The 20,001-nt window shown below is 35.4% G+C and overlaps 1 protein-coding gene across 9 annotated transcripts in view; it reads right to left on the bottom strand.

The window, feature by feature from the left end:
• Positions 1–4,313: 4,313 nt before the first annotated feature.
• PLSCR1 (phospholipid scramblase 1) overlaps positions 4,314–20,001 on the bottom strand; it is a 31,757-nt gene continuing 16,069 nt past the window's right edge. For 8 of the 9 annotated variants that reach the window (XM_007118705.4, XM_028488886.2, XM_007118709.4 and 5 more), the window contains 5 exons: positions 18,822–18,864; positions 15,866–16,086; positions 14,177–14,338; positions 7,656–7,817; positions 4,314–5,312 (listed from right to left, as the gene is read on the bottom strand). In XM_007118705.4, the coding sequence (XP_007118767.2) occupies positions 5,259–5,312; positions 7,656–7,817; positions 14,177–14,338; positions 15,866–16,086; positions 18,822–18,864 (642 nt within the window). In that variant the 3' untranslated portion in view covers positions 4,314–5,258. The remainder of the gene's footprint in view (positions 5,313–7,655; positions 7,818–14,176; positions 14,339–15,865; positions 16,087–18,821; positions 18,865–20,001) is intronic. The other variant, XM_055085023.1, reaches the window with a different exon arrangement.

Raw genomic sequence — 20,001 nt, 5'->3', positions numbered from 1 at the left:
CATATGGTCATAAATCTCACCATGAAAACATACTCACCAATATGAAGACATTGCTGACTGAAAGCATAAGTAATTGCAGCTCAGCGCTGGGAGGGGAACATGGAATGCTCCAGACCATCTTGCAAACACATGCAGAGTGCTCACTAGTGACTTTCCAAGGCACGTGTCACTTATGGTTACAGCTGCATTCAGCTCAGCAGTAGTCCCTACATAGAGTCTGGGAGGTTGTGTAGTCTGACTTCTTCCCAAGACTAAAATACTCTAAGTTTCTGACCTAGAAGCATTTAAGTTGAAAGTTGAACTGTTTCACTATTTTGAGAGGTTGGAAAATTCTAATTATGATGAAGCACTTTCTTATACAAAGAAAAATCTGTCTATGTATATCATTGGTCCTTGTTCAACACTTTGGAGGAATAATAATGGTAATAGCTAACATTTTTATAGTGTTTACAATGTGCCAGGAACTATTTTAAGAGCTTAACATGTAGTGACTTAACTCTCACAACAACTCTATGAGGATTATAAAATTATTGTGTCAGTTTTATAGCTGAGAAATCTGGGGCATTACAGAGCAGTTAAGAATAAACTTATCCCACTTCCATAGTTCAGCACCCACATTTTCCCTTCTTGACGCTGTATACCATTAGTCATTCTTCAAAGAACATGGTTTCCACGCTCTTCATCCTTTTAATCATATTTTCTCAGGTGCCAGTGTTCTAAGAGTTTGGACTTATTATTATTATATATCTTATTATATCTTATTATATCTTATTATAGTATTATTATAGTATTTATAACACCCAGGATGAGGATTATAGACACATCCAGTGCCATAGCTACCAATCTTGTTGTGCACATTATATTTATGTCAGTTCATCCTTAAAAACTGTGGTTTTTTTTGGAGGTTTCTTGGGTTTGTCATTAAATAAACTCCTGTTCTCCTTTTACATGAAATGTTGATATCTCTCAATTTCAAAATTTTGATGATTTTCAGTCAAGTCTGAGATGTTACATGTATCTGTTTAAAATTTTCATTTGTTCCAAAACAAGAAGAGAAATATTTATTGAAATTAACTATATGCAAGTCACAGTGTTTTGGCATCACTGGGGATAGGTACAAAAATGATTTTGAGGCAGAGTCTGCCCAGAAGGAGTATACACTGTAGTAAAAAAAAATAAATCATAAACAGAAGATACATAGCTATAATATAGGGTAAAATGTGCTCATATTCATAATAAAATTACCATTTTATTTATGGCATGAAAAGAAGAAATACAGACTGAACGAAAATTAGAGAAGAATTTTGATGTAGCAACAATTTTGACATTAAAAAAATGAAGAGCCACTTCTGACTCTAGTTCCACAGGTAAGGAGCTTGGAAGTCGCCTCTCCATCCTAACAAGTAAAAAGCTGAACTGACTGAAAAGTTAACAGCTCTTCTAGGATCTGTAACAGAAGTGAGGACACAAGGCCAACTGCTTCCCCCAAGATTGGAGAGACAGGTGAACACAGGGAGTCATGGCTTACTGGAGCTAAGGCTCAGGAGTGGAAACCACCACAGAACCAGTGCCAGAAAAGGAAAATGTACTGATGTACTCAGTGTGCACAAGTCAGTGAGTTAGAAACTCTACAAGGACCCTGTCACTGGTGGGTGTGGGGAGATGGGGGACACAATTTTGTGAGATTCTCCCTCAGGAGCTCAATCAGGTTCTTACAGTAAATTAAAAAGATAAAATCCCCTTGTGCTTCCTGCAGTGGGAGGGGGAAAAGGTATCATTTTGAAACACACCAGAGCACTCTGTTCTTAACAAGGTCTGACCTCAGGAAAAAGTACTTAAGCACAGCCTAAGTGACCTGGTGGAAAGGAAATACCCAACTCCAGTCAGCTCTAGCCTTACATGTGATAGAAGGGAAATACCCAACTCCAGCCCACTATAGCCATCCTGTTCCATCAAAGAGGGGAGAAAAAAATACTGAAAAAACACTTGTGTAGTTCCCAGTCCAGAGGGGAAAGCTCAGTAGAAGACTGAGATGTAATCATCAGAGTATAGAACACTTCGCACTCCCCTACATGTCACTACTACATTATGAAAAGTCCTATTTACAGCATTCTTTTTATCCCATATATCATGCCCAGCTATCAGGAAAAAATTACAGGGAATACCAAAAGTCAAAAAACACAATTTGAAGAGAAAGGCATCAGAAATAGACATGGAAGGGGTGTTGGAATTACCAGACTGGGAATTTAAAACAACCATGATTAATATGCTAAGGTCTCTAAGGGATAAAATAGACAGCATGCAAAAATAGATGGGCAATGTAACAAAGTGATGGAAATCCTAAGAAAGAACCAAAAGGAAATGCTATAGATAAAAAAACATTGTGACAGAAATGGAGAATGCCTTTGATGAGCTTATTAGTAGGCTAGACACAACTGAAGAAAGAATCTCTGAGGAGGATGTCTCAATAGAAACCTCCAAAACTGAAAAGCAAATAGAACAAAAACTGAAAAAAAAACAGAACAGAATATTCAGGGACTATGGGACAAATACAAACATGTAACATAAATGTAATGTGAATACCAGAAGGAAGAGAAAGAGAGGAACAAACAGAAGAAATGTTTGAAACAATAATGACTGAGAATTTCCTCATATTGTCAGGCACCTACCCACAGGTTCAGAAAGCTTAGCAAACATAAGGCAGGAAAAAAATGAAAAACAAACCCTACACTAGCATATTATTTTCAAGCTACATAAAATCAAAGATTAAAAAAAATTGTGAAAGGAGACAGAGGAAAAGCACCATACCTATAGAAGAACAAAGATAATACCTGACTTCTGTTTGGAAACCATGCAAGCGAGAGGAGTGAAATATTTAGAGTGAGAGAAAAAAAAAAACCACCCAGAATTCTGTATATGGTGAAATTATTCTTCAAAAGTAACAAAAAATGGGTCATTTTCATTAATTTTGTCTGGTATGTGATAAATCCATTCACCTAGTGATGGCAGCCTGTTTGGAAATAAAGTATTCTCTTGACCCCATCTAATTTCTGCTTGTGGAATTTCTGTTGTGCATAACATGAAGTGAATGTATCTGTTCCTCAGGAATCACCTTTTCCTCTCTATACTTTGTGTTTATCTGACTTCTGGGAGAATTTTTAAAAATCTCTTTTATCTTATTGTGTTATCTTTCTACCTAAATCAATCTACTATACCAGTGCCACCATCATACTTTAAAGTGTGGTTATCATACTTTTTGACTTTATTAAAATTTTGCCTCATCAGAATGTTCCTTTTTCTCTACTGCCTGTTCCAGAAATAAATATGCAACATTTCCTCAAATCTCATTGAGATTACAAATGAAGACATTTGTTGCAAGTCCTGGTATTTTTCTCACTTAAATTTCTGATTTTCCATGTATGATGAGTCTTTCTTTGTAAATATTTAATGAGAGCACATTTTTCTAGTATTTGAACTTAAATGGATTCTGCTGATAGTGTGTGGGTTTCTGCTCAAATCTTCTTTGCATAGTTGAAGAAGGAAGGAGCTGTTCAGATAAGTTGCACTTTTACTTTGCTTAACCAGAGATCTTGAGTCCTACGCGAAGAAGGAGTAGGAGCAGGGGAGATTGGGAGGAGGAGGGGGTAAGTGAAAGCAAGATATAGCTGTCACAGGGATAATGTCAGTCTTTTAGCCTCATTTTGGGTTGGTTGTGGTACCTGACAGCGGGCTTGGAAAACCCTCCCTTCTCTAACTGGCATAACTAATGCCACTAGGGTCCAGCTGTGCAAGTACCTCGCTTTAACTGGCATGCTGTCTGTACCAACTATAAACTGAATGTGATTGCCTTGGTTACACCTCATCATAGGAATCTGGCATCTGGTGAATTATTTAGGCTAATGAAAGGTGGTCTGGACATCACCTTTTCTGCAGCTTCCTGCCATCCCAGTGTTCTCAACATTAGAAGCTGATGGTGTTGGAGTTCTGCTGAGGATGAAAGGGAATCTCTCCCCTAAGTTCTTACTTCCTAAACACACTTTTCCTTTCCATGAGGTAAATTGTGGGTTGGACATCTCCTCTCATTTGATTAAGTTTTCCCTACAAAATAGGGTATAAAAACTCCTTTAACTTTCTGACAGGAAGAAAACTTAGTTTCCAGCACAGGTATATATTTTGCTAAAGATTATCATATGCTTTTGCTCTTTCAAAGGAGATTCGAAAGGGAAGGGGACGTAAATGTGTAAAGTTCAGAATATCATGTGAGTTGACTGTTCACAGTTTGTTTAAAAACAAAAATCAAATATGCAAAGAAATATATCAGCAATTTTTTATTTTAGTTATTTGATTGTTGGTAAAAATAATCTAATAGACCATTGTAGACATTTATACTCAGAATATATATGTTCTATTTAATTAACACCTGAGTGATCTGAAAACTATTATGTTCCATGAATGACAGAATACAGAACAGGAGCTAACCATTCCATATATAAATAATTACTTCAAAAATTATAACAATATCCCAGTTTTAGAGTGAGTGAGTCTTTAAATGTGTCTTTCTTGGGGACAGAATCATTCTTTTCTCACGAAAAATCATTATCAAAAATTGGTAATTTATAGTCTTGTCAAAATGAAAATGTTATTTATAGTTGCAGATTAGCTTATAGGAGAAGTTAAATGTGTGATTTTTCTGATCAAAAAAATACATTTTACTTTCCCTTGACATGTGAATATTGAGTATTATTTGAACGTAATTGTAAAAAAACACTGAAATTATGTTCATTTTGAATTCTTTTGAATATACGGTATTTGCAAAATAACAGTTGTTACATATGAAATAAATTGTAACTAGATTTAATAAAATAATGTATAAGTTTATATTAAAATTACTTTAAAAAGTCTTTAATTAATTTTGCTATACAAATTGAAAATAAAGCAGAGACTAGTTCAAAGTAATTAATCATAGGAAGTTATGTTTAAATGTAAAAATTTCTATATCCTTTCTCCAAAATATACAATGAAAAAGAAAATGTATAAAAGAAAATGTATAAAAACATTTATAAGTAAGTGATATTAAAAATAAACTCTTTAATTTGAAAAGTAAAATAATATATCTGGAGCTTCAGGCATCACAGTGTAATTCACATATGCTATAATAAGTCATTTACATAGAGAGAAAAATCCACCCAGTTTTTCTTTTACATAGTCCCAATCAATATAGGAACTTCAGATTTTCTGAGGAGATGTCAATGAATGCATTACCACATTCCTGCTCTCTGTTCACTTCTAGTCATTTCAAAAAACATGAAGTCCTAGATAAAAAGAAAATACGGAAATGGGTTTTCAGCAACAAAACAGAGATCAGCTCTCAGATGCATAAATGCTAAGGGATCTGATGAAACACAGTAACGTATCTGCTAAACAAGAAAAATCAACTAATACGTAGATCTGGGAAAGGTTGATAGCTTCAGCTTTCCATTTTAATGGCAATTAAATCCTGTAATTCTATTCACTTATTGATACCTGTATGAACTTAATTAATCCTCTGGTAATTTCTCTAAATTTCACTTTTTTCATGCCTCTTAGAATGTTCCTCTTTCCATCTTTGTTCCTCAACTTTTTGTACTCCTCTAGTAATATAACTTGTGTTGTGACTGGAGTTCCATGTACAATTTTTAGATTGTTTCTGGAGAATGACAGCCATCTTAGAGTTAGAATGACATCTTAGAATTTTGGGGCCCAGTTTTATGATTTCTCTTCCAAACTTGTTGTCTACTGTGTCCCTCAGCTTGTCATACTCCATCAATTTCTAACCAGACCCTCTCCCCTATAACTTCTGTCAGATCCTGTGGATTGTACCTCTCTCACATCTATCATTTTCCTTTTTCTCTTTACAAAGAAATAATTGAATCTTTATCACTATTCCCTTGCAATTGCACTATTACAATTTTACCTCTCTTCAATCCATTTTGTACACAGTCACCAGGATTTATCTTTCTAAAATTTGGGTTTATAACTCTTTTATTTATACATAGCTTAAAATTAACCAGTTAACTAAACAATCTTCAGTATCTTCCCAAGGTCTATAAGATTGGGAAGACTGCCCAATCTACCCCATATTCACTTCCTAAGAACCGCATCACCGCCACCCCAATCCCATTTCTCACCTATCCAAACACCCCAGACTACTCTCTCCACCCTATACACGCCGTATCTTTGGTTATGGCGTGTAAACCTTTGGTTAAACAGTTCCCCAAGTTAAGGTTAAAATTTTCTTATCATGTGAAATAAACACTTATTGAAAACATAGTTTTTCAATAGAACTGTGGTTATATTTAAAAGTTTATATAGAAAATACTGAGCCTGTCCCAAAGTAGATAGAATAGTATAATAAAGTCCCAATGAGCACTCACCCAGCTTGGTTCACCAGTTACTCCATCCGCTGTGTCCCTCTTCCCTCACCCCCATTATTTAAAAGCAAATCTGTGATACCATATCATTTTACACCGAAATACTTCAGTATGTGCCCTTGAAGAAAATGGACTGTTCTGTTTTTGTATAACCACAATAACATCATATTTTTTTAAACCTTAATAATTCATTAATATCATCAAATTGCCAATGTTCACATTTCCCTGAGTGTCTGGTAAATGTCTTTTTATATTGGTTTGTTTAAATCAGTATCCAAACATGGTCTACAAACTACATTAAGCTGATGTTTCTCTCTTTTTATTTTATTTTTATCTTTAATTTTCCTGATATTTATTTGTTGAAGTAACTGGATCCTTTTTCTGTATGTTCTTTTACTTTTTTATTTTTTTTCTGATTGCATCCATATGCCAATATTTAAGGTATTAATCTAGTGACTCCAAACCTTGCTTGCTTTGGAATCATATGATAGCTCGAACAGCTTGAAGACTTGGATCCACCTCAGGATTTGGTTTACTAGATCTGGGTACATAGTCTTGACATAGGGCGTGTGAAAGCTACCCAGGTGTTCCTACTGTGCAGCTAAGGTTGAAAACCACTGCTCTGTCCCAGGAGTCCTTGACATCGGCTGTATATGGAATCATCTGAGGAGCTACACAAACTTTTAATTCTGAGCTTCTGATTTAGTTAAACTGGAATATGGCCTACTACTAAAAGCTCCCTAGGTAATTTAATGTGAAGACAAGTTCAAAATCATTGCTGTATCTCATATATTTCCTCTTAATTGGTAGTTCTGTCTAAGGCTTGATTGAATGTAGATTCTTATTACAGTTTGTATTTCTGTACTAGATGATTTAATTTAATAATGAATCAGGCAGAAATCTCTTTGTTTCACTGATACTTATTCCATTTAAACACACTGGAAGATTCAGACTCCTTTCCAAAGCACCAATTTTTTTTTTTTTTTACTAAAACTAGAGCCTCTCCTTAATGTATAAGATTCTCTTGTTACAATGTGAAACTGCATAGACCCTCCAGAGAGAAGCTAGTCATTTGTGAACCCAGAGTAGCAGAAGAAAATGGAATTTCAGAGCTAAAATTAAATAGGACCACTTTCAATAAAACCTACAAATTTAAGATCATTTAAAAATGTAAAATTTACCAAATTATTTCAGAATGATCCTAGAGAAACCATCTATACCCCAGATTAGCAAGAATAAACTTACAATGAGGAAACATGCGCCGAGCATCGCAGCTTTCATTTTCACATCAAGGTCTAAAGGGAACTGGATGCCAAAGTTATCGACATCTGTAAATAACTCTCTCACAAGGCCAGTCCACTGCTTGGAAATCTTGCCAACCACATATTTATCATCAAGAGATTTAATCTAATTTTAAAAAAAGACAAAGAATTCTAGAAAACTAATAATAAAGCTGCTTTCCAAGTAGGAGTAAAATAAAACAAATATTATATTAAAATAATATGCCATTCATAACTATGAACATTATATCACTCATTACATGCATGTAGATTCCTATATCCATTTATAGATTCATTTAAAAAAAACTGTTTCTTTGGTACAGAGAACTAGTATGAAAGTAGTTTAGCTGAAATATTTAACATTTTCTATTCTCCATTAAGACATACAGTAATAAGTTAGTTGAATCGAGCCAAAATAAAATTTAAGCAGGAAATATTTCTTTGATGAAATTTCTAGAAGCCATCAGGAAGGTAGTAAGTGAAACTCCTATCTGACTTCTGCTTTAACACAAGCACAGAGAGTTGATATAGGCAGAGTTTTAAAGGTGATGGGAGGCCCCATTATCACCCACTGTCAGTAGGAAAACATGAAATGCCAAGAGCCTGGAAAAGAGGACTGGCAGTTTTGAGTGAAGGTAAGTAACCAATAGTAACTTGATGAGATGCCTCAGGTCAAAGGTTGGGGTACGACTCGACAACAGGAGGAGGATGAACAACAAAAGAGGAAATGCGTATGAAAAAAAAAGCTCCAAAGTAAAGTTTTTCTAATTTTACAGTTCTGCCTGAGGAAAGCTCAGGGCCATGATAAAGAGTTGAACAGCCAGAGAAGTGCACCTCACCAAGTGGGCATGTGGAGGCTGAATGTAGTCCACACTTGCCAGGGTATGTATAGGCAGAGTTGTGTCAAACCAGGAAGAGAAGTGTCCTCTTCAAATGTGCACAAGGTACCACACGTTCTGGCAACAACCTTTGAAGACCCAGCTTAGGTTGGGACCAGCTACATAAATGTGGGCAAATTAGAAACAGTTGACTCATTTTATTTGGATGTGGGTGGTTAAGTTCTTTAAAAACTTGAAATAAACTTCTAATATGAAAAAACTGTGATAGCATGGATTACTGTTCATCAAATAGTCATTTCAGTCCCCTTCCTCTGTAAGCCCAGTATACTTTCCTGCACATTGAAATTAGGATTGGCCTTGTGCCTTGTTTGACCCATGGAGTGTTAGTGGATGTGACACCAGCAGAGACCTTAAACATGGCTGAGTGGTTTTGCCTTGGTCTTACTCTCCAGTGATCAGTCACTAGAAAGCATGATCCAGGCAGCTGCTGTTGCTGAAGCGCCAGGATGAACATACCTGGAGCAGACCTGAGACCAACTGGCAGCCTAAATCAGAGCCATCTGTCTGAGCCTAGGTATATCAGTTGACCTTCAGACCCATAAGCATGTTTTCTTAAGCCACTGAGCTTTAGGGATTATTTGTTACGCTCTGTGGCAAAACAAACTAATACAAATTCCCTGTTGCACACCTTCACGTTTTACCTGCTCATAGCTGTCATGTAAGGATTTGAAGCTAGTAATAAAACCTTACATTTTATTTTTTAATTCAATTATTTTTAATTTTTGAAAAAAATTTTTTAACAAAATATATAAAAGATAATCAGCCATCATAATCCTACTACTACACTTACCAGATATTAACACTTCCCCATTTTGATTACTATAGCAAGAAATTTAAAAATTCACCAAAAATTTATGTAAGAGGTAGACATATAATTTTTTAAAGGAAAGGAACAGAAAAGTGAATAAGGATCTACAACTGAAAAGTCAACAGGACTAGATAATTTTTAGCTAAATTCTAGAAAGTATTTTGAAAACAGAAAATCTACATAATAAAATGATTTCAACTTCTGGAAGTAATAAACTGGTATTATATTACTATTAAATTTATAAACCTATAAATTTAATACAAATAATTGATAAAGGTATTCTAAAAAGAAATCTATAGGTTCATCTCACAACATACATATAAATACAAAAATCCAAATAGTACATTAGCACATAGAGCCCAGTATAAAAAATACTATAATAAAGTATAAAATACTAAAAAAAAAATCATATAATTCAAAAATATGAGTGTATCCATAGGTCCTGAAAAGGTATTTTATTTACTTACTAATTAAGCATTTATGTAACATTTAGTATATGCTAGGCATATAAATGCTTTACAAGTCTTAGGTAATTTTTTCCTCATAATTTCTCTATAGGATATATAGTATTATTACACACAACTTTCATATGAAAAAAACCAAAGCAAAGAGAGGTGAGTCACTTGTCCAAGTTCACACAGATAAGAAGTCATGGAAATGGATTTCAAACCCAGGTGTTCTTCTCCAGAGTCTGTATTCATGACTGTTATGATGCTCTGCTGTTTAGAAAGTTAAGTATCAATTCTTAATAAAAATCTAGGTCAGGGTCAGCAAGCAAGGGTCAATGAGCCAAATTTAGTCTGTACCCTGTTTTTGTAAGTTTTATTCGGACACAGTTACACCCAATATTTGTGTATTGTATTTCTACTTTCATGCTAAAATGGCAGACCTGAGAAGTTGCAACAATGACCGTATGGCCCAAAACTCTAAAATGTTTTCTATCTCTTCCTTTACAAAAAAAAAAAAAAAAAAAGTATGTTGACTCTTGCTCTAGGTAAAACGGGAATAGAAAAATACTATGAAAAATAGCCAGTATCTTTCTAAATTATGAAACATTTGCTGCTATTTCAATTGAAATCATCAACTCAGTAGGTATACACAAAATTGGCAAATATTATTCAGTTTTGCTGTAAGAAGTAGGCTGGAAAAGAAAATAAGTTAATTGGCAAATTAGAAGCGCTTCCCTGATTTCATTTGCTATGTGATTTTATACCTAGATAAACCAAGTAAATATAGCAAAAATTCCTTCCAAATTAAATACTAGAATATAGTCACAAGGCTGAATAAGAGGTAAACAAAAATAAATAGCTTTTCTCAATATTAACAATAAGTACCTACAAATAGAAATATTCCTGATTAGTAGTGATAATGCCTATAAATTACTTAGGAAAAATTCAACAAAAGAGATAGAAGTTCTATATGGTCTTATGAAGAGTAAAAAATTAGATATAAATGAATTAAAATATATTACACTTTTGGGATGAGACAGGTTTAGCATCATAAATATATTAATTTAAAAAAAAACATAGACAATACAATACTAATTGGATTCTAACTTCTGAAAAATTTAATGAAATGATCTTAAGGTTCACATGAAAGGAAACATCTGACAATAGCAAGAAAATATGATAAAATAGAATGATTAGTGACTGTGTGGCTATGACTAAATATAGGATACATCACTGTTACCATAATTGAATTATAAGGCACTACTGTAAGACAAGTGGTAACAATGCAATAGAAGAATGAATCTAGAAATTGCTTGTGGAAATTTAATGTATGTCATTTCAGCTTAGCAAGAAATGAATAGTTTACTTAATAAATTGTGATGACACAGTTGTCCAGCCAACTGAGATATATTTATAAAACAAAGTACAAAAGGGGTAGATTTGTGGAAAATATTGGCAGATCAGAGGAAAGAAATACAGATGCAGGGTCAATGTCTTCAACACACAAACTACATTTATGAATTGACAAGAAAAGAATAAACAACCCAATAGAAAATACAGGCAACAGATATTAAAAGATAATTCAAAAAGCAAATACAAGTAGCTAGTAAACTTAGAGAAATGTTCATAATCCCTAATGGTCAGAGAATTACGTATTAGAAACAGTCTTCCCCACTCCCACTTGATGATTTTAGATTTCCTATTTTAGTTTGTTTATCTAAGCTGTAACTGGGTGTCATTTCTTTTTCTTACCAGAACTCCTTGCAATTTCTGAATCTGAGAATCAATGGCATCAAGTCTGCAAGATTCTTGGCTGTGTATCTCTTTGAATATTATATAAAAACATTCTGTCTCCTCTTTTTTTTTGTAACTCCTCTTTGGCATATGCAATAGTTTATTCTAGCTTCCATGTCCCTTCAAATTTATATCTTTTGCCCACCTCCTCTTTATATTCCTAATACGGGTGATCCAGTTCACTAACTCTCTCTTCACCTGTGTCTAATCTGTTACTCATCCTTTCAAATGGGGTTTTATCAATGACTGTTCCTCATTTCTGGAGGTTCTATTTGGCTTGTTTTTATATTCTCCTGGCCTTTATTATTTGTTTCATCCTCCCCTTATGACCCTTTTTGTTTCTTTGTTAGGCTCTTTAATGTCTATTTAGGTATTTCTTGTATGACTGATTACAGACTGTTCTGTTATATGCAGTTTGGTTTTGGTAGATTAGTTCCTAGAACAGTAGGTTAATTTTTGAATCTGCTCATGTGGAGATAGGTTTGTTCTGTAGGGATAGAGGGTGACCTTGGTGATCAATCTCCATCTAGTATGTTTTTGCATTCAATTCTCCCATCTGTATCACCACTCAAGATCAGTTTCTATGTCTTAAGATTCATGAATCATACTGGTGTTATGAATTCAGACCTCAAAATCATAGAGGGGGCTAGATTGGGATATCAGTTTCATGTAGGCATATTTTTTTCCTACTCCCAATAGCCCTGGAATAAGACAGATTCCCTCATTATCTCTAAGGGTTATAAAGTCTACTTGTCCTTCTCCTCACCCGTGGGATAATCTCATGGCTTCAAGTACCATCCATATGCCGAAAACTCTAACATTTTCCCTTACACACCTAAAAACCAACATGACTCAAAAACAAATCATTAGCTTCCCACAAATCAACTGTTTCTGCTTCAGGATTCTTACCCTGGTCAATGGCATCATCATTCAGCTTCTTAAACATCAGACATCAGACCAATAAGACTTTAGAATCATGTCTAAATTTTCTTTCTTCCTACACTGACATCAAATCTATGAATCAGTACCACTGGGTACACTTATAAATGTCTCTGAATTATTTTTTCCTTTAGAATGACTCTTCTCCATGTTCCATAGTGGTCCCTCATACTGATAATTCCTGCTTTCAAAATTTCTATTATCTAGTATATAGAAAGTGATTCAAGGTACTATTTTCTCAATTCCCTTAAAGATGTTATCTAGTCAGCACCATTCTAGATGCACAGGAGAGAAGTTAATTCATTGCCTATAACAGATGCTTTAATGTATCCAATGCAAAGGGTTGCTGAATGATTTCCAACTTTCTTATAATTAAATATAAGAGTTTCACACTCCAGTATGACTTACTTTACCAGCATTTTTACTTATTTTACATAGATAAAATATATGTCAGCAAAACTTCCATTAATATTCCCTGAAACAACAATTACTTTTCAATCCTCTGGATCTTTTATGGGAATGATAATCCCTACATAGAGAACTATTATTATACATAAACCTATAAAATCTTTAAACATATAGTTTATATCCCCCCCCACTATGCATTCTTTGTAAGAGTCTTTATAAAGTCTCTAATTACATCACGTGCTTTTCTTAGAATTGCCTGTCTGCCTCATTAGACACTGAAGTCAATGAGAGGAGTGATCCATCTTTATATAACAGAGGAATTAAAAATCATATGACTAGCAAAGCCAGGCAGATAATATAAAAGAATGAAGCTGGGTAGTGGAAAACCTTGGCAAGTCAGGGGCAGTGGCAGAGTTCCCACTTATTTATCATAAGGGAGCAGTCCTGCTCAGTTTTAGATTTTTGTCCCTTCTGTGGAAATTGTCCAGTTTACCAGATTTTATGCTTATACAAGAGAATCATGGTATCAAGATTAAGTTTTATAATCTCTCGACTTTTAAGCATTTGCAACTAAATAATTTGGGCCATAAATCTGGGCCCCATTTGTTGAAAAACTGCTGTGATGCAATTCCTCCAGGTAGTAAATACACAGATATATTGTGATTTCTAACGAATGAATTTAATACAAAGATAAAGGAGAGATCATAGAGAAGCATGATTGGGTAGTACCTCATATATTTGTTAAAATTCTCTTTGCATAATTGGGCTTTTTGTAGGAACTCAAAGATGTCAGAGATTTTGAAGAGGGCCTAGAGCACTGGCAGCCTGTGTTTCACGCTAAGGAAGAACCATATGCTTTGGCAATCAGACTTTGATCACAAGGTTAATGTTCCACTTAAAATGGATAATATACAGTCCCTCTATACAAAAACCAGCAATGTTAGATGCTTTGTTTGTATTTATTTGGCTACAAATCTCTGCTTCTCTTTTTTCCATTTAGCACAATCAACACTAATGCTTAATCAGAGCAATAACCATCTCTCTGACCAAAGATAAATATGAGGGACACTGAGTCCCTCTTGAGATATCAGGACATACATATTCATTAAATATATTTGTAACATCCTCCCAGCTTATGTTATTCTTATACTAGGAAAGCAAAACCCATAAACGTTATGACACCTCTTACCTCAAAATCAACATCTGCACAACAGCTGCAGACAATACATGGACCAGTAATTCTTAGTACATCCTCTCTCCTCTCATTTTGAAGTGTAAACTTTGGCAGGCATGGGTGCCAGGTCTGAGTAACATAACCTACTGGTACACCAGGAGGAGCCTGGATTTCTATCTACAAAAGCAAAAGAATATATAAACTGTAATCATAACAATGTCTAAATAAGAACTCTCATTTACTGAATACTTTCTAAGTGTCAGACACTGTTCTAAGCACCACTTAACTCACTCCACATCCTTACCAAGTTGGTACTATTATCCCTGTTTATACAGGAAGTAACTGAGGAACAGAGAGGTTAATTAACTTGTATCAGATTCCCCAGCTGCAAAGTGGAAGAGATGAGACACAAACTCGGGGAGGCTGCATGCACTGTCTCCATTCTGAAGCACTGCTCTACTGGTCTTGTATATTTTAAAATTTCCATACTTACAAAAAATGTCTAAATTATTAATAGCTATTTCCTCATATTCCTTTAAAAACAGTGGTTTAAGTGTATGGACAGAGCCCTGATCACTGGGGCAGTTTTCAAATATGAGTGGCAATAGTGCTAGCATGGAAAGAAAATGGGGCCTGGAATCTTGGCTCTGAACATTAGCTGGGTGACCTTGAGAGCATCTCAACATGTTCATCTGTAACTGAGGACTTCCTAGATCTCTTTATTAAGACCAATTGTATAATGTATGCTAATGTGCTCTATAAATTGTGGAGCATATTCCATCAAACTCTCAGTTTTCCCTCAGCTATTCCAATGAATATTATTACATCTAAACTAATTGACATGGGAAACAAAATAATTCAGTGGAACAACTTCAGTTATCCTTTCAAAATAAGAGCAGTATTAGACATCAAATCTCTACGTGCTTGTATCTTTGTGTGCACTGCTCTCACAGCTACCTGTATGGATGACTGAGTGACCCAGGCAGCTCTGGTCTCAGGCCAATGAAGATACAGGCAAAGGCCAACTTCCTATAAACACTCTGTGCCCTGGCGTCTCCCCTGAGATCCATGTTCTCTATCAGAGGGCTGTCAAGTACTATGAAAGAGACACCTGGTCTTTATGGAGCTGAACATATTCACAATTCGCATACCCCTATTACAGGGACTCGAATATATTACTTTTTTTTTTTCAAATGGAGAACTGAAAAACACAAGAGTTGAGATTTCTCAGAGGGGGCCTCTCCTAGGTTTGCTCCTTGTAGGTTGGCTAAATTAATGAGATGAACTGAACATACGTGTTCTTTTCCTCACTCTTCTGTCCACTTGCCTCTGGGATGGCATTCGAGGATATTCTCTATGGGGCCCTCCTCTGGCTTTGGCCAGGCCCTCATGGTCATTAAAGGTGAGGGACTTGACTGAGGTGACCTACGTTCTCAGCTCTCCCTGAAGATCAAGAAGTCTGGTCTCTAAGATCTCTGATCTCACTCCCGGGGGGCACACTGCTCAGGGACATGGGGCTAACTGCTCACTCTTTTCCACCTGCCTTCCTTCCTACCATTTACCCTCAAGCATAAACCAATAGCTGGTGGACCACTTTTCCTTTAAATCTCATTTGATTATATAAATTCACCAATAAGGTGAAAATTCTTGCAGAACTACTTTGCAAAGTATTTGTAAAAATTATCCTGGTAATTGCTCACTGACCTCCTGCAGGCAGCAGGGAAAACAACAGCTGGTACACCTTAGTGGTCTCTCCAGAGTTATGACTTCTCGGCCCATATTATCAAGAATCCTCATTGTAAAAGGCCTAGAAGGCCCACAGCAATTTCGGGTACAGCAATCAGTATCCTCTGCTGCAAAGTAAATCCTCTGTCCAAGGCTGTTCTTAATTTCATACTTGTTACTAGTTTCAAAACCTGTTAAGACTAAAAACATAATAGAGGGAATCACTATGACTATTGTGTTAGAAGAATAATCAATCTATCCTAAGATACTACAATATCTAGTTATATCATTTTAAGATTATACTTCATATAACACAGGAGGAAGAAAAGGAAAGATGTTTAGAGATGATCTAAACAGAGAAAAAAAGGCAAAGGGAATGGATGAGAGGGTATTAAAGTACAAAGAAATTAGGAATTCCTGTATGAGACATGGAAGAGAAAACAACTCGTATCTTCCTAATTCCATAGACCCATGTCAGAAAGGGAGACTTTGCTGTGAGGGATGGTGCAGTGCTCCGATGGCAACAGTCCTTTTAAGTGTATGCAGAAAATGTCTACTTGTTCATGTATTCAGCTATGGAGGGGAATATAGGAAGATTGCTATGTTTATTGCACCGTATAGTATTATATTAAGTAAATTGGCTTGAGATTTAGTTTTATAAACCAGTCATGGCTTCTCTTTCTGCACTGTGTGAGGAAGGTGTGAGAGGGCTTTCTCTCAATGCACACATGTGAAGAGGGAGAGAGTGAAAATGGAAGGTGAGATAGAATGTCACCCTGGGCCCAGGGCACCCTTGTTTAGCTCAGCAGTGGTTTTTCAGAAGTGGGAAATGGGTATTAGAAAAGGGGAAAGGCCCTTGGCAACCAAGGCTGCAAGTCGGAGGATTCCAGACCACTGGCATCCTAAGTGAACTCTGTACCTTAGCGGGGGCTAATCTCTTCACAGGGGAAACAGAGATGTGCTAACACCTGACACCCACGTGGTATCTTACCAAAGGGCTTCCCACATTGAACCACACTTTGGAAACCTCTCCTTGCTTAAAGCCAGGAGGGAGCAATTCATGGTGCCACTTGTCCATAGCCCTCATTAACGTGGGTCATAGGGTATTAGAAGCCACCAACATAATGAGCAATTAAAAGAAACATAGAGACAAAAATCTCTCTCTAATATTGGTGTGGATGGACTTTTAGTCAGACAGAGATGTTCTTCACAAATTTTATCACCATGACCTCCCTTAAGTATCTCTGCTCTGACTCAGACAGGCCCTGACCCTTCCTTTAAAAGAACCACCCTTTACCTCAATATCGGCCAGTCACATATTTCATGTGAAAAAATTAAACTGATTCATGAAATGGGATCTATTACCTGTTTCATTAAGTAGCTTAATCTGAAACTTCTTCAGCTTGTTTATCTGTGTAATGAGATCAGTGGGCTTACACAATCTAAGCTTCCTTCTAGTTACTTAAAAAATGAAAACAAATAAAACAAGAGAATTCTATGGTTAGGTCTTTATTGTCTATTAAGTTTTGAATTGGGAAATGTATAAGTGCCCGTCATAGTCTCAGGTGCTAAAAATGAACTGAGTAATCTTTATTTCTTTATACTGCTCATAATGTTAAAATATAAACTTTCAGCTGGAGACAAAAAGAAAAGAAAATTAGACATCCTTCTTTAAAAAACTGAAGAATTTATAACTACTAAATTTGAAATTTATATTTCATGATTAATACATATATATTTCCAAATATATACATAAAACTTATAAATCTTAAAACTATAAATGGAGTGCTATATAATGTGTAGTGTCTGGTTTTTTGGTTTTTATAATATCAAAAATAAATTCCCTAAAATGAATCATTAAAAAAGTTGAGAATATAAATTATCATACTATGAAGAGTTCCTTTCCAGAGAAAATGTAATATAAACAAACTAATAAAAATGAGAACATTCTAAATATCTAAGTGTACATTACAAGTAATTTAAGTGTAATAAGCAACAATTATATATTCTAACCAAATATCAACCATATTTCTACAGTAGTACAGTTCACATTATAATATCTATCAGTGGAAAAGAACTTTGCAAAGATGTGAAGAAAGATTTAATAGATATATTCTAAAATGTATTAGAGTTTTCACTGAACTCTTTATACCTATAAGGAGAATACTGTAGTGCATGAATCTACCCAGATTCCCTTTCACCTGGCAGCAATCCTGAAACATCTAGTGCCTTCTGAAGTTTACTTTGCACCTGATGAGCACTGGACCTAAGGAAACAGCTGTAGGAGTCAGGCCCCATTCATAGGAGCACCAGTGGCGTTCTAGGAAGTCAGGCCTCTTGGCCGGCTGGTCAACACCCTCCAGTGCAGTGTCCCTGTGCCCAAGGTGATAATCCACAGCCCGTGGAACAAAGGGTTTTATAGGGTTCCTCTGAACTCCCAAGAGAAATGGTGGGCAGTAATGCGATTTTCCAAAACATCCCCATCCATCCAAATTCAGAGTTCACTTGCTTTGGAAATGTATTTACTAAGGTAACTGAACTATGTATGTGGCTCTGTGACAACTGCAAAGACATCATAAACTGGGGAAAAAACAGTTGAAGGGATAGAGGTTAGGCAAAGTGATAGAATCACTGAAATGATTTCTAGAGAGAAGGGGGAACAACAGAAAGTTTTGACTGGTTTCCTTCTAAGTTAGGGTCTGTATCATGAGGAGAGATGTCCAGCATAAGAGTATTTTACCACTTGACTCCTAATTTCAAGAAATGAGCTGCTGATAATCCTTATCAATTCATTATCATGAAGACAGACATTTGTAAATAACCAGTTCTAATATCCAGCATCACTGAAGGTGTTATATCTGTGGTTGGTGATATGCCTTTATCTGCATAAATGTCCTCTCTTCCTAGAAATATGATAAATACAATGAATACATACCTTCCAGAAGTTCAATTTGCTGATGAATCAATAGTTGATCTATCTATTATAATAAAAAAAATTAAGCTGTAACCATGTATCATGTTATTAAGCCAAACAAATTAATATTAGTGTTCTTATATTTTAAAAGAATATATATAATCAATTATCAACATCTATCAATATTATCAATATTTAATAATTGTTTATATTACTTCTAGATATAAAATTAAAGTTAATATATTTTTAACTGAAAAAAAAATATTGAACGTGTTCACTATTAATGTGGGCAAATTCAGGTCAAACAAAATGGACTTACACTGGAATCCCTATAAAAATTAGAAAAAAAAGTTCCTTCCAGAAGGGCCTAATAAATATTAAGACCTTTTCATCCATTTAAAGAGCTTTTTTTCTACAAATCTAAACATTTTCTTTTTCTTTCTTTTGATATCATCATTTGCAGTAGGTGATAACTTCCCCAAATATTTTGTAAGGGCCTAATTAAAAAAAAAATCTGCTTAGGGTATTTCTTAGAGAATTTAGGAACTACCAAAATTTTTTTTCAACATCTTTATTGGAGTATAATTGCTTTACAATGTTGTGTTCGTTTCTGCTATAAAACAAAGTGAAGCAGCCATATGTATACGTATATCCCCATATCCGCTCCCTCTTGCGTCTCCCTCCCACCCTCCCTATCTCACCCCTCTAGGTGGTCACAAACCACCGAGCTGATCTCCCTGTGCTATGCGGCTGCTTCCCACTAGCTAGCTATTTTACATTTGGTAGTGTATATATGTCAGTGCCACTCTCTCACTTCGTCCCGGCTTACCCTTCCCCCTCCCCGTGTCCTCAAGTCCATTCTCTACGTCTGCGTCTTTATCCTGTCCTGCCCCTAGGTTCGTTAGAACGATTTTTTTTTTTTTAGATTCCATATATATGTGTTAGCATACGATATTTGGTATTTGTTTTTCTCTTTCTGACTTACTTCACTCTGTATGACAGACTGTAGGTCCATCCACCTCACTACAAATAACTCAATTTCTTTTCTTTTCATGGCTGACTAATATTCCATTGTATATATGTGCCACATCTTTATCCATTCATCTGTCTATGGACACTTAGGTTGCTTCCAAGTCCTGGCTATTGTAAATAGTGCTGCAGTGAACATTGTGGTACATGACTCTTTTAGAATTATGGTTTT

The sequence above is a fragment of the Physeter macrocephalus genome, chromosome 1 (genome assembly GCF_002837175.3).
Source record: "Physeter macrocephalus isolate SW-GA chromosome 1, ASM283717v5, whole genome shotgun sequence".
Lineage (NCBI taxonomy): Eukaryota > Metazoa > Chordata > Mammalia > Artiodactyla > Physeteridae > Physeter > Physeter macrocephalus.
This window is presented reverse-complemented; position numbering and strand designations above follow the sequence as displayed.